This window comes from Dasypus novemcinctus, chromosome 1 (assembly GCF_030445035.2).
Source record: "Dasypus novemcinctus isolate mDasNov1 chromosome 1, mDasNov1.1.hap2, whole genome shotgun sequence".
Taxonomy (NCBI): Eukaryota; Metazoa; Chordata; class Mammalia; order Cingulata; family Dasypodidae; genus Dasypus; species Dasypus novemcinctus.
Genome location: NC_080673.1, coordinates 41,515,942 through 41,530,325, shown reverse-complemented (window position 1 = coordinate 41,530,325; position 14,384 = coordinate 41,515,942). Strand labels below are relative to the sequence as shown.

Sequence of the window (14,384 nt, the reverse complement as noted above, 5' to 3'; positions counted from 1 at the left end):
TGGGTCAGGAGGCTCGGGGTTTGAACCTTGGACCTCCTGTGTGGTACGCAGATGCTCTTATCTGTTGAGCCAAATCCACTTCTCCTTTTATGTGTACTTTTAAAAGATTATTATCTTTCTCCCCCACTAGAATGCATGCTCCTCGAGGGCAGAGATACTGGTTTGTTCTTTGCTCTATCCCCAGCAGCTCAATAGTGAACAGAGCACATAGTAGGTGCTCAGTACTTTCTGAATTAATGCAGCTGTGTACATATGTCAGAGGCCAGTGGGGGTGGTTGTGTTTTTGTCTAGGATCCTATTTCAGATAACCACAAAATCTTCACTCAAAAATAAGTAGAGTAAACCCACATAAAGTTCTAGCTCTGTGACAGAATGGGTGTGTACCAGGGGCACACCCTCATATAATGGCAAATCATGTAAGAGGCAAAGGGATAGGATAGGATACCAGACAAGGGGAGGGGTGAGGAATTGTGACAGAAAATGTCACTAAATATTAACCAAAATATCCCAATCTGCCAATCCTGATGCAGAGAGAATTGGCACAGAAGGTTCATTAAGATCAGGGAAGGCTAGAGTTGGGCCTCTCAATGGTGGTCAAGTAGCAAATGAGAGGTCCTGGAAGAAACTAGTGACACAAAGGGACAGGCAGTGGCTTTGGAGTCAGGCCTTGCAGGTGGCTCTTGGCTGCCACTCTTACGTGTGGCTGTGGCCCTCAGACCCTCTGCTCCTGTGAGGGCTGGATGCTTGTGTGGAGGTCACTATCAGTGTTCCCACAGGCAGCCCCGGCGGCCTCAGTTGTGCCCGGTCCTTCCCTGGCAAGCAGGGAGCAGCTTGGTGAAGAGGGACCGTGCTCCCACCTCCTTGGGTCACCCAGCATAGCCTAAATCAGATCTCCTCTGGTCCAGCTCTGGGCTAATATAATTTCTAGGACATCTTGTACTGTCTTGTCCCAGTCTTTATTCATCTATTTACTGATGCCTGACTATTTAAACAGGGAGAAAGCTTTTAATTCCACAATTAAAGAGCTTGAGGTTATAATTGATATAATATTTCAGTGTGAATGCATTTTAATTAAAATTCAGTCAGTCAGTCAATCATATATAAAAAGGATTAGATGTTCTCACTTCTCCCACTTGATAAAAGTTGGGGGCTGGAGGGCTCTGGCTGACTGAAGAGCGGGGGAGAGCTCAGTCAGAGGGAAAAGGGCAGAATTAACCTCCCCCACGTCACAGGTTTGCTGATGGCCTGCCCCGTGCACTCCCGCCCAGCAGGAAACCCCAGGCTTTGTCCTGCTGTCTTCTCATAGGACATCAGGGCCACTTATGATGTGACTAATGAAGATTATTTTCTAGAATGCCACTTTTTTTTTTTTTTAATATTCCACCCCCCACACCCCCCCCCCCCGTGACTTGCTTGCTGTCTGCTCTCTGTGTCCGTTTGCTGCGCGCTCTTCTGTGTTTTTACGTGTCTCCTTTTTTGTTGCGTCACCTTGCTGAGTGGCTCTCCGCGGCGCTTGCGGGCTGGCACCGTGGCATGCGGGTGAGCCTGCCTTCACAAGGAGGTCCCGGGATGCAAACCCAGGGCCTCCCACATGGTAGACGGGAACCCAACTGATTGAGTCACAGCCGCTTCCCCAATGCCAACTTTTTAAAACAAAGGGGCTTCATCTCTGGGAAGTATGTAATTTGAGGAAACAAAGCATAGCTTAGGGCTAAAGAGGAAAAAAAGAAGCTAATGTAACGCTTTATTAAATAACATCAATAGTTAGCATAAGATACACCTGAGAACTGACAAAACAGAATGTGAGTTTTTTGATACATATGTAATTTTAACTTGATTTTTTCTCCTTTGAAACTTGTACACAGCGTTAGGAAATACTTTTTCTCTGTCCTTTTCTATGAACTTTATAGTTTTCAAACTTCTGAGTATGCTCTGTAGTATTAGACTTAACTTCCTTCTCACCAGGGAATCCTGATTTCCACTAGGATGAATTTGCTTCCCAGTAAAATCAAAGTATTCCTTTGTTTTTTTTAAAGATTTACTTATTTATCCCCTCCCCCTCATTGTTTGAGGTTGCTCTCTGCTCTCTGTGTCCATTTGCTGTGTGCTTGTCTCCTTTAGGAGGCACCATTATCCCAATTTGGGACCTCCTGTATGGGAGATAGGCACTCAATCACCTGAGCCACCTCAGCTCCCTGGTTTGTTGTGTCTCTCGTTGTCTTTCCTCTTTTGCCTCTTTTTGTTGCATCAGCTTGCCATGCCTGTCCATTGCGCATGCCCCTTGTGCCAGCTCACCTTCTCCAGGAGGCACCAGGAACCTAACCCGGGGCCTCCCATGTGGTAGGCAGAATAAGCCCAATCGCTTGAGCCACAGCCACTTCCCAAAGTATTCCTTTGTTTAATTTGTTTTATTTACTCATGCATTTAGCAACCTTTTATTGATGCCTTAATATTTGGCAGCCTCTATGCTAGGCATTAAGGACACAAAAATGGAGTTCACAGACTTTCAGAGCAGACATCAGCAAGGAACTATACTCTTTTTAGTGAGAAATGCATAATTAGTCATTGTACGTCACATCCTTGGGAGCTCAGTGAAGGGGGGTAGAGTGGGGCTTCACAGAGGAGGGGTGGGACAGTGAATAGAAATTTACAGGTAAAAGTGGATGAGAATGGTAGTGCAGGCAGAGGAAACGACCAGAGGTAGTGCAGGCAGAGGGAAGGCAAGAGAGCCTGACAGCGATGGGGTATTTTGAGAGGAGAATGTCTAAAGCATGGAGCATGTGGGGCAGAGAGGGTGGGAAATGAGGCTGGAAAACTTGGCTAATATCAGGTTATGTTGGGCTTTTGGGCCAAGCTGAGGAATAAAACCTTGTGCCCTTGGAAGTTAAGAAGGTCCTGAAGTGTTCAAAGTTGGGGAGTGATATGTGGGGTCTGTTTGAAAAAGCTACCCTCCATATAGTGTGGGAAATACTAGAGCAAGGAGAGGTTGGTACCAGGAAGATTAAGTGAAAGGCTCTTACAGTCTTATTGAAATTCAAAGTGCACCAATACTTTGATGCAGTAATTTTGTTTCTTAGGAACATTTCACAGGGGGTATTTATACTTATGTGTGAAAATGATGTATACACAAGGATGTCCACTGCAGCATTCTTTATGATAGAAGACTGGAAACAGCCCAGATGCCCACCCGGGGGAGACTGCTTTACTTATGCAGCACCCACTGACTCTTGAGGTGAATGACGCAGCTCTCTGTGCCAACATGGGACAGTCTCCAGGATATAGTAACAGGAAAAGCATGGTACAGAGCAATGCGAAGAGAATGTTGTCATTTGTTTTTTTGAAAGAATACCAGGAGGGAGGTGCACATGCATACATAAACACACACGCACACATCCTAGAAGGCAAGATAGTATGCTGGTTAAGAGAACAAGCACTGGAGACAGAGTCTGAATTCTTTCTCCATCATTTACAATGTGTGTTCAGCATTGTGCCTCATTTTTAAATGAGGACAAATAATAAACATGCTTCCTAGGGTTGTATTAAGTGACCTGACCCATGAGAAGTGTTTAGAACACTGTCTGGCATATAGTACATGCTTATTAAATGCTTTCAGCAACCATTCTAGTATTATTTTATTACATACAGAAAACATTTCTGGAAGAATACACTAGACTCTATTTGTTAGTAGGGGTTGCCTCGAGGGAGGAGGCCTGTTTTCCATTGTATAATTTTATACTGTTTTAATTTTCTTTTTTAAATCATTTTTGTCTCAATTAAAATAGAAAAACTGGTGCTGGAGTCCATACAAGAAAAGATAAGACTCTGGCCTAAGGCAGTGCTGATAGGGGATATGACGGAGACCTTTTCCAAGGCACAGAATTGATGGGACTACATTCTGGGAGTTAGAAAATACAGGAGGGAGGGTGTGAGTTATTTCAGGAAGGGGATAGGGCACTTGAGGGGGGGGACATGAATGACAAGGAGGGGTGATGGAGATAACCTTATTTCTGAAAAATTAAATATTTTATGGGTAGGGAGTTTCTTCCTAGGAGAAGAGGAAAAAACTACCTTTCACTCCTCCTTACACACGTTTGACTTTCTGAATTGTAGTTGAGTTCTCTGATTTTCAGTTGCTGGCCAGTGTTCTTGTAGTAACTGGTTTTTGCTAAGCAGTTTTTTTTTAAGTGCTTGAACCAGTAAGAATAATACAGGAATTTGAAAGGGTTTTTAAATATATGTGTTTTATTGCACATAGCTAGTAAGTTGTAATTAATGTCAATAGTGGATAATGAGAGTCTGCTGACTTTAACCTAATATTCTATCATTCAAGTGAGAAAATGCTAACACGCTCTTACTCTCAACAGGGTGGAGTTCAAGCTGTTTTACTTTGTTTTGTTCCCCTTATAGTGGTCTCCCCTGACCCTTGCATGATCAGGAACTTTCATGTTTTAGGATGGCCGAATGAGGCCAAATGTGATCTGGGACCGTGAAAAGAAAGTTGAAAGATCACATTTGGGATGTATGTTTTATGGAAGAGTCTACAAACCTAAATATGATTTCATGGACCTGCCTGAAGAGAATAGATACAGAGCCAGGGACTGCCCTGGGCGAGAGGGGAATGGGCAAGGTCTAGGTCCAGAGCTGAGGAGGGTGAGGGGAAGCAGCCTTCTCCTTGAAGCTCTACCTGGAAGCCAAAATTGTGTTGCGATGCCATAAGAAAAGTTACCAGTGGCTTTTCAGGAGTCCTTGATGAGAAAATCATTAGTTGCTTTCAAACTGGGCTTCCAGTCTGGAGTTTCTGAATGTTTGGCAAACTCTACAGGTTTTGTTTTGTAAGCTTCTCTAAGGACTTTCTGGTAGAAGAGTGACTGGGGAACTCTGCCACCCATCCCAAGGATGGGGAAACTGAAGCTAAACAGAGGACAACTCAACACATCAAGGTTTGGTAACTTTCAAGTTTTATGAGTCCCCTGAGAGACATTCTCTGTATTCCTGGAGATAGGAATATTGACCAGTACTCTCTTACTTGTCTGTGTTAGTAAAAAGTTTAGGTTTGGTGTTTCCATTCTCACAGACAGGTTCTATTTCCCTGCAAAGGGCTTTACTTTCTTCTACCACTAGGACTTTGATGAAACATCTTGTGATGAAGTATGTTTTTGTTACTCTCATATTGTTAGTAAAGTCTTTATGAGGCATGTTTATTCATCAAAATGGTGTGCTTTTGTTTTAGATGTGCTGTGGTTTAGTGGCAACATCAGTAGCTTCACTGGGGAAATACAAAATTCTTAATGGACTTAATGGAATAGTTTTATGGTAAAAATTTAAAAGATCTACAAATAATTTTTTTGATATCAGATCTTTTCTCTTTATTTTTCCCTGCCTTCAGTAGACTCAGACATAAAATATTAATTTTCTAGTGACCCAATTAATAGACATTCCTTTTTGTCTAATTTTTATATGAATTGCTTTTATAGTCATGTGTATTTTCTTTTTTTAAGGAACCTGTGGCACAAACTGTCTCCCAAAACTGAATCCCTTCTCCTTCATCTTAAAATTAACGTATTGTTGCTGAGTTGCACGGGGCCACTGAAAGTACAGCCTAGGGCCTCCCTCACCCCTTGTCTTTGTCTTCTTCTCGTTCTTCCATGTTTTGATGCTTGACAAAGAAGAATCTTTTTCACAGTGCATGTTTGAGGTAGACCATCCCTATTCACAGTGTTGATGTTTGGTACACATAGCTTATATGTGGTTGGTATTCTTTAATAATACAAAGATGTTTGCAATACTAAAAGTTTTTATGGGGAAACGGACTTTGGCCCAGTGGTTAGGGCGTCCGTCTACCACATGGGAGGTCCGCGGTTCAAGCCCCAGGCCTCCTTGACCCGTGTGGAGCTGGCCAATGTGCAGTGCTGATGCGCGCAAGGAGTGCCGTGCCACACAGGGTGTCCCCCGCGTAGGGAAGCCCCACGCGCAAGGAGTGCACCCATAAGGAGAGCCGCCCAGCGCGAAGGAGGGAGCAGCCTGCCGAGGAATGGCGCCGCCCACACTTCCCGTGCCGCTGACGACAACAGAAGCGGACAAAGAAACAAGACGCAGCAAAAAGACACAGAAAACAGACAACCGGGGGAGGGGAGGGGAATTAAATAAATAAAAAAAATAAAATCTTAAAAAAAAAAAAAAAGAAGAAAGATTAAAAAAATAAAATAAAATAAAATAAAAGTTTTTATGGCCTCTAATATTTATATGAAGCCCTACAGTATCATGAGATGGTACATGTCATGTTTTTGAGCACTGGCAGCCTCAAGAAATGCAGAAATAGTGTGGAAATGTATGTTTTAATTTTTAAAACTTAAATTATTGGGGAGTGGATGTAGCTTAGTGGTTGAAGGTTTACTTCCCATGTGTGAGGTCCTGGATTCAATCCCTCGTACCTCCTAAAAAACAAAAATAAATGAATTAAAAAATTTTTTAAAACCCAAATTATTTATGGTCTGATTTTTTTTAAAAGAGCTGTTATAATTTCCAGCATTGAAAGTATTTGTCGAGTGGAAATATTAGTTCCCATGCATATTTTCTGCTTTCTTTTGGTGGGGGGTGGTTTGTTTTTGTTTTGAGTCAGGAGAGCTGGCCGTGTTTGGCATGTCTGGGTCTGTACCTGGGGCCTGTGGTAGTTTGGGAGCTGTGGCTCCAGTAGCTCCTTAGTTGTCAAGGAAAAATATCCCTGTATGGCCACCAGTCCTGAAGCCCTGTATTCTTCCTGCAGGCCCATTTATCAGCGTGGTCCTGTCAAAGCTGGAGAACATGCTGGAGAACTCTTTGCATGTTAATTTGCTACTTATTGGGATCATTACTCAGCTAGCCAGCTATCCCCAGCCGCTCCTGCGCTCTTTTCTGCTCAACACCAACATGGTCTTCCAGCCGAGTGTCCGCTCTCTCTATCAGGTATGTTAGCTGGGCGCACATCCTTACCTGCTGATTATGTGGGTGTTCATTTGCAGGGCTCCTTTCCTCTTTCCCGTTATTATTTTGTTGTTGTTCTTGTTTAAATCCCTCTAATTAATTTGCTTTCCTTCCCTGTCTTATTAAGCTAGTTGTGTAGATTGTTTTAGACAAACTGCAAAGCTTTATTTAGTTTGATGTTTCAAGGGTGTCCTTCCAGGAACAGCCAGGCAGTTCAAAATGAGCAAATGCCTGATGTAATAGTTCCTGCAAGTACCTGAAAGATATTTTGATAACTGAAGGTGAAATTCCATTGTGAAACATTAATATCATTAATGTTGTTTTTGACAGGTCCTTGCATCTGTTAAAAACAAAATTGAACAGTTTGCGTCTGTGGAGAGAGATTTCCCAGGACTCCTCATACAAGCCCAGCAATACCTGCTCTTCCGTGTGGACATGTCTGATATAACCCCTGAGTCACTAACGAAAGGTAACCGAGGTTTCTGAAACCCTCCTGGTTTGGATATCCTCTGTGGGTTCGCAGATGTGCATTGTTTCCTGGGCTCTAGAAGCATCGAAGGACGTTTTCATTTTTATCTACTAGGAGGGACCTCTAAACTGTTCTGAAACTTAAAGAAAGGACTACCCTGTCCACATCTGGCCTTTTCCCACTCTGAAGGGACAAGCGGAGCATTTATTTTCCTGAGAGTGGTTAAGGGAAGGAGCTGATGTGTGGGTTGTTGTAAGGCTAGAAGTAAATAAGTTGGCACATATGGGCCAGAAAGAGGCATTACAAACACACCCCAAGCCATTTTTTGAGGAGGGCATCTGTTCTCTTTATTATGTTGTCACAGGCTCTCTGGCCAAAAATAAATGTGCTTTGAGCCTCTAGGAGATAAAAACCACTTGCTTGGACTGGCAGAAGTAAAGATTATGCTCATCCTAAAATTCCTGAGATTGCCATTTAATCAGCTGTAGAGGGGGCAGTTGAATTGGGCCCTGACAAAGCAGGAGGGCAAGGGTGCCAGGTCAGTGCTGAGGGGCGTTGCTGAGAAGGGTCCTGCTGCAGGCCAGGCTGAGGGAGTGCTGCTGCTTTGTCTTGTTTAAGCTCAGGCTGCACAGGCTGGATGCTGCATTGTCTCTGAGATGTGACTTAGGCCTTGGGGAGCACAAATTAAGTAATGCTCCATATTACAATGACTCTTACCTTATCTCTACACAGATGTGTCAGGCTTCTTTGTGGCTCTCAGTCCTGGGATGATTAGAAACAAGATTGAGAGAGGCAGAGCCCTTGGGATACAAAAATATAACTTTGGGCAATTTTCAATCCTTTAACAGAAGCTCTGCTGAGCTATCTATTTTGCAATATAGGAAACAAAGTGTGGTACCAGCCAGAAATGCAGGCAGTGACTTTGTGTTAACAAGGAAAGCTCAGTGGTTTATAAAGAGGAATTTAGGGGGAAACAAAAACAAATGAAAGCCTGGTCTTCAGTCTTAATACAGGGAACAGTACTATCCAGAAGCGTAACCTCTGCAGGTGATAAGTGCCTTAGGGCACTACAAGGCAGATTTTGAAAAAGAAAGTAGGCTTTGTGCCACTGGTAAAATGAGGGACCAGGTTTCAGGCTATTGGACTCTGAGGAGAGCTGACAAGACCATTCTTGGAGAGAAAGAAGCCCACGTCTTAGTGGGAAGCTGGATTGCAGACCCCAATTGGCCTCTCGTAAGCACAGAACACTCAGTCAGCTGTACTCCTCCTGAACAGGGATCGTGATGCTATAACCCACCGTACTAGTCAGCCAAAGGGGTGCTGATGCAAAATACCAGAAATTGGTTGTTTTTTATAAAGGGTATTTACTTAGGAGCTTACAGATACCAGGCCATAAAGCATTAGTTACGTCCCTCACTAAATTCTATTTCCACATGTTGGAGCAAGATGGCTGTCTGCTAGGGTTCAGGCTTCCTGGGTTCCTGGAAGCTCAGCGCCTCTGTTTCCTCCACAAGGTCAGCTGTAGACTATGAGGCTCTCTAGGCTTTGCCTCTCTCTACAAGATCAACTGTAGACTATCAGGTGAATGGCTCTATCTCTTTACCCGGGGCTGCAGCTTAAGACTTCAGCATCAAACGCCAACATCAAAACTCCAACATCAGAAACCCTCAACTCTGTCCTTTGCCATGCCTTTTATCCTTGGTGGGTGGGGACTCAACGCCCAACTGGCATAAAGAGGTTTACATGATTACTTAATCAAGCAAACCTCTGAATCCAATATAATCTAATATATCCAGAGGAAAAAATCAATTTACAAACATAATCCAGTATTTCTTTTTGGAATTCATCAATAATATCAAACAGCTACACCCACCCTATGAAAAGAAGTTGTGTCAGTTAGCTTTTGTGCATAACAAACCACTGCAAAAACTCAGTGGCTTAAAACAAAAGCATTATGATTGTTTTTGTTTGCTAAAAGCTGCCAAAGCCATATAGCAGAAATGGATTGGCTTTTACAATGAGGTTTATTGGCTTGCAAGCTTACAGTTCCAAGACTGAGAAGAGTATCCAAATCAAGACATGGTCAGGCAACGCCCTCTCTGGTAGCCCAAAGGCCGCTGCCAGTGATAAGGCTCATGGCAGCATCTGCCAATCTCTACCTTCTCCGGGCTCCATTGTGAAACGCTTCTGGCTGCTCTGTCTGAGGTTTCTCTCTCAGCTTTGTGGGTTCTTCTTGGAGCACCTGTGTCTTTGTGTCTGCTTCCATGCCTTTCTCTCTGCCGTTTCTCTGTACCCATCACATTTATAAAGTTCTCCAGTAAGAGGATTAAGATCCCCTGGGTCACACCTTCCTGAAGTAACCTAATCAATGACCTTTAACTTAAGTGATCTAACCAAATGTTCCCACCTACAATAAGACGTTCATACCCATAAGAATAGACTAGCTCTAAGGACATGATCTTTTGTGTCCGTAAAAGCCTCCTACTACCCACAATGATTGCTCATGAGTCTATGAGGTTAGCTGGAGATTCTGGTGATCTTGGCTGGACTCACTTGTTTGTCATCAGCAATTGGCTAGATGTCTAGGATGGCATTGGTCACGTATCTGGCTATCAGCTGGGTTTGGGGAATGATGGTTTCTCATGATCCAGTGGATTAGCCCAGGCTTGTCAATATCATGGCTTTAGGGTTTCAGTAGTGAGAGCAGAAGCATATAGTAATAAAACCTTTTGAGGCTCCAACCTAGAACTCACACAAGGTCAGTTCTGTTGCATTTTGTCCAAAGCAAGTCACGGAGCCAACTTTGGCATGACTGGACATGCACCTTAGCCGATACTTTCAGGGAAAGGGATGATGGGATGGGGAGTGGTGGCAATATTCACACCTGTGTTTTGTTCCTGTCTGCCTGTCTGACAGCCACAGTTGCCAGATATATGCCGGGAGGATCTTGTTCCCACTCACAGTTTGTCAGGTGTGGTCAGTGCTTTTTAAGATCTGTGACATTCGGGGGTACTCTTTGACCTGTAGGAAGCTTTTCTTGGGTTGTAAGACTTTCCTTTTAATTGAGTTTCTCAAATTAACTTTCTAATTTCTTTCCAATTTAGCAAAGTAATACCCCCTGACTTAGAAAATCTTTTAAATAGTAGAACAAGAAAGGTTCCTATCCCCTTGTACAAAGCTGACTTCTGAAGCATTGAGTGTGATGTGTGCACATGTGAGTGAGTTGAATGTGGGAGCCCTGTTCTCACTGGGACACAGAGCAGCTTTACAATTAAGAATTGTGGTAATGGGCCAGATATTTTGGTTTCCAGTGTCTTTATGTGCCCTTTCCCTAATGTTGCTGACAGGAAGATGAATGTATAATGTATTTCTCTTCTAACTTCTGAAATCTTCCCAGTATTAGCCTTGAAAACTCTCTATTTCAGTTTTTCAGACCAATGTTTTAAAAAACCACTCCTGGTTCTGCCATTTATTAATATTCCCCTTCCTCCCTGCCATTTTCTTCAGGTATTTGTGTGCATTTGTTGAGGCCTTTTACAAAGGGTGTAACTCAGGCACCTGCAGAAGGAAATTTCTGTGTGACCACTGCTGCAGAGCTGTCACATTGTGATTCTTTAGACTCTTGGTCTGTCAGGTTCATCTACTGGCTGGGCTTTTATTTTTTCCCTTCAGATACTTTCCAAACCAGAGAGTTCCTTATATTTGCTTATATTCAGATTAATTTCAGTGATTTCTAATCCTGGAAGGAAGATCTGTTTTACAGAGAAGGAATCTGAGAAATTATATACTTAGCTGGTTGCCAGGTAGGGACCATAACTTGGGTCTCCTGGCTCTTGAATCAAGAGCTTGATGGTACTTTTTGGTACACTGAAAGGCCAGTACCCAAAGGGGAGCCCTGCGGATAGGACCCAGCTGCTGGTGGAATCACTTTAAGGATTATTTAGCCCAATTGCCCCTCAGACTCCCTGACTGGGTATCTTCATGAATATAATTTTAATTCTAGAATCCAGTTGGATAAGTGAACCTTAGTGATGACATTTCTTATTCATGGATTCAAGGTAGTAAAAGGAGCCACAACAGCCCTTTTTGCGGGGGAGAGGAAGAGTGAATTTGAAAGAGAAAGATGAAGATGAGGAATATGAGACATCTCCAGGGAGAGTCAGGAGGGAAGACCTTATGTGGGTCACTTCCTTCACTCACTTGTTCAACATATGTGTTATTAGCTTCTGCTTTGAATAATGAACAACTTTGTGCTAGGGGCTATGAAGGACACATTATCAGATGGGGGCTCAGCCCTCAGAAAGCTCAAAATCGGTTCTCTTAATTCTTGTGCCTGGTGCCTCTTACAGCTAGTCCAATTTAGGTGTGCAGAGCTACGAGGAAGTGCAGTCAGCAGAAGAATGGACAGTGCAGTCTTGGTCTGGAATTGGTGCCCAAGAATCTTCACTCCTGTGCATATTTACCAGCTTCCTGTGCAGCTTTGCTGGGCCCTTTGGAGGGTTACAGGGCTTGAGGGTCAGGGCAAGGGGGTGCTCTACCAGGATGACCTCAGCGGTGTAACACTTTTGCCCTCATTCTGTCGTCAAGGCATATTGTGATTTTTTGCCAAGAGGTAGCAGCAGACAGATTTTCTATGTCTTTTCTAGTTCTTTATGGCATGAACTGTGATAAGCTTTAATCTAATAGGATATTTAAAGCAGTAAAATAGGGGATTAAAAAAAGAAACCACTATAAAGACTATAGTAGTAAGATGTGGACAGTACTAAAAATAGCAAGAATTTTCAGTACTGTAGTTAAGAATTCCCACTTGGAGAAGAGTGTTGAAAAATAGGACTGAATTCCAAAAGGCAGCCAAAATAACGAAGAGCTTGAATATTATGATTTATAATGAATGATGAGACTGTTTGGGTAGGAGGCAGAAAAAGACATAAATAATTTCTATAAGTAATGAGGGCTAGAGATGTTCAGGAATTAAATATTCAGGGAAGTATAAACCATTTTAATTAGTAAAACTGATTTGGTATGACAGTGTAAATCACTTGACTATCACAGTTTGGGCTCATACCATCTTAGACCTACGTTATTTAAATTGATATTGAAACCCACGGAAACCCTACTTCAATGTAGGCATCTAAGTCATTTGCTGCCCCTGCATCTCCGTGGTTGCAGGAAGTTCCCAGTCTGGTCTAACAGCATCCAACTTCCTTTCCATTATTTCCAACTATCCAAGACATCACAGGAAATTAGGTGAAAAAAGGACTTCTGCCCTGGCCATGTGGCCAGGAGACTGAGGGTCACCAGGGGACCCTAGTGGCCACAACTGGAGCTGTGTAGCCCAGCCTTCCTCCTGTAGCTACACCATGTGATGAGCGCTTAACCAGCAAAGGCACTAATCACCTCAATACTGGGAGGTGAGGGGAGCAGGCGGTACCTGGCCGTCCTTCCTGCTGTGTTGTCTTCACTCGTTGATGCCAGAGGCAGGAGATGCCTTCCCCCACCTCCACACCCCCACATCCTCAGCATGTAGGGTTCTTGGTAAACCTTCATTTTTGCCATGGTTTCAGCACAGAGTTCTCATAAAGGTATAAAACTCATACCACATGCCCTATGCATGTGAAATAAGGTATGTGCTCAAGAGCGGGGTCTTCAGACTTGACTCAGTTATAACAACTGAGTCCATGACTAGAAACCCTCCCCCTTACCACACACACACTTCATTTAAGAGGGTGGAAGGTCACAATGACAGTCCTTGTTTCTGCTTTCAGATCCCATTCATGATGCTTCCTGGACTCGAAGTGGTAAGAACCTTTTAGTGGAAGGTCCTCCGAGGGTGCTTCAGCCCTTCCTGACCAACAGAACCAAGGTGTCTGGGGCACCCCCAAACCTGCCCCTGCCGGTGAGGAACACCATGTTGGCTGCTGCCCTCTTCCCAGAGTTCCTGAAGGAACTGGCTGCCTTGGCCCAGGAACACTCCATCCTGTGCTACAAGATCCTGGGCGACTTGGAGGACTCCTGTTGTTAGCTTTTTTTTTGTTTTTTGTTTTTTTTTTTGAAGAGAGGTTCATGTTTTATAAGATTTTAGTGTTTTGTCTGAATGTTAAATGCAAAGCTGCTTATAAAAATTTCTACTTTGATATTTCCTGACAATACTTGATTTGGGGAGGGGGGTGTATTTTCTTTATATCTCCTCTCTCTATAGCCAGGTCTTTCCATCTTATGTTATATAGAATCTAAGTCTCTAAGGTGACTGCTGCTCCCTCGACAGCTTTTCTTCCTTTTTTTGGTCATTTTTCTCCCATCTCTTCCAGTCACTCATATTACAGCTCAGATTGCACTGAGTGAATATTGGGGCTCAGTGATTTCTGGAAGTACCCATGTCAGAGGGTTAGTGCATATCTGCAACTTACACAGCTCTTGTTGCCTTCTGCATTTTGACTTCCATTTTATAAATAGGAAGATTAAAGATGGATAGCTCAGCCCCTTCTTGCCTTCATCACACAAGCACTTATCACATGTCCCTTTGAATTTTACTTCAAAGCATGTGCTGCCCAGCATGTGCTGGCCTATTGCAGGCAAATCTGGTCTCACCAACTCCCTCAGAAGTCCGCTGTAGTCTTGGAGAGAGTTTGGAATGTAGGGAAGTTTTCTTATTGCTTGAGAGCTTTCTTTAATCAATGTATCACTACCTAAGCACTGAAGATAGCGCTGTTGTAGTGTGTTTGCACAAAGTGAAGTGTACCTGTGCAGACAGTTATTTTGGTTTTTAGGACTTGGACCAGATGAAGAAAGCATGGTTTCATATACTTATATAAGAAGATAACTATTGTTCATCCTTAAAATGCTTCATGAATATAAACAGATTAACTTGTGAAGCTATTTTGTGGGTTTATTTTATTTTTTGGTGGGGGGAGTAGAATGATAGACTGGGGACAAAGGATAAATGTAAAGAAAATGA

The 14,384-nt window shown here is 43.2% G+C and overlaps 1 protein-coding gene across 1 annotated transcript in view; it reads left to right on the top strand.

Moving 5' to 3' along the window:
• The window catches only part of FHIP1A (FHF complex subunit HOOK interacting protein 1A), a 345,875-nt gene extending 332,310 nt beyond the window's left edge, over positions 1-13,565 (top strand). Inside the window, exons 11-13 of the mRNA XM_004469803.4 lie at positions 6,764-6,942; positions 7,291-7,429; positions 13,195-13,565. Coding sequence (XP_004469860.2) covers positions 6,764-6,942; positions 7,291-7,429; positions 13,195-13,451 — 575 coding nt within the window. The 3' untranslated portion in view covers positions 13,452-13,565. The remainder of the gene's footprint in view (positions 1-6,763; positions 6,943-7,290; positions 7,430-13,194) is intronic.
• The last annotated feature ends 819 nt before the right edge of the window (positions 13,566-14,384 follow it).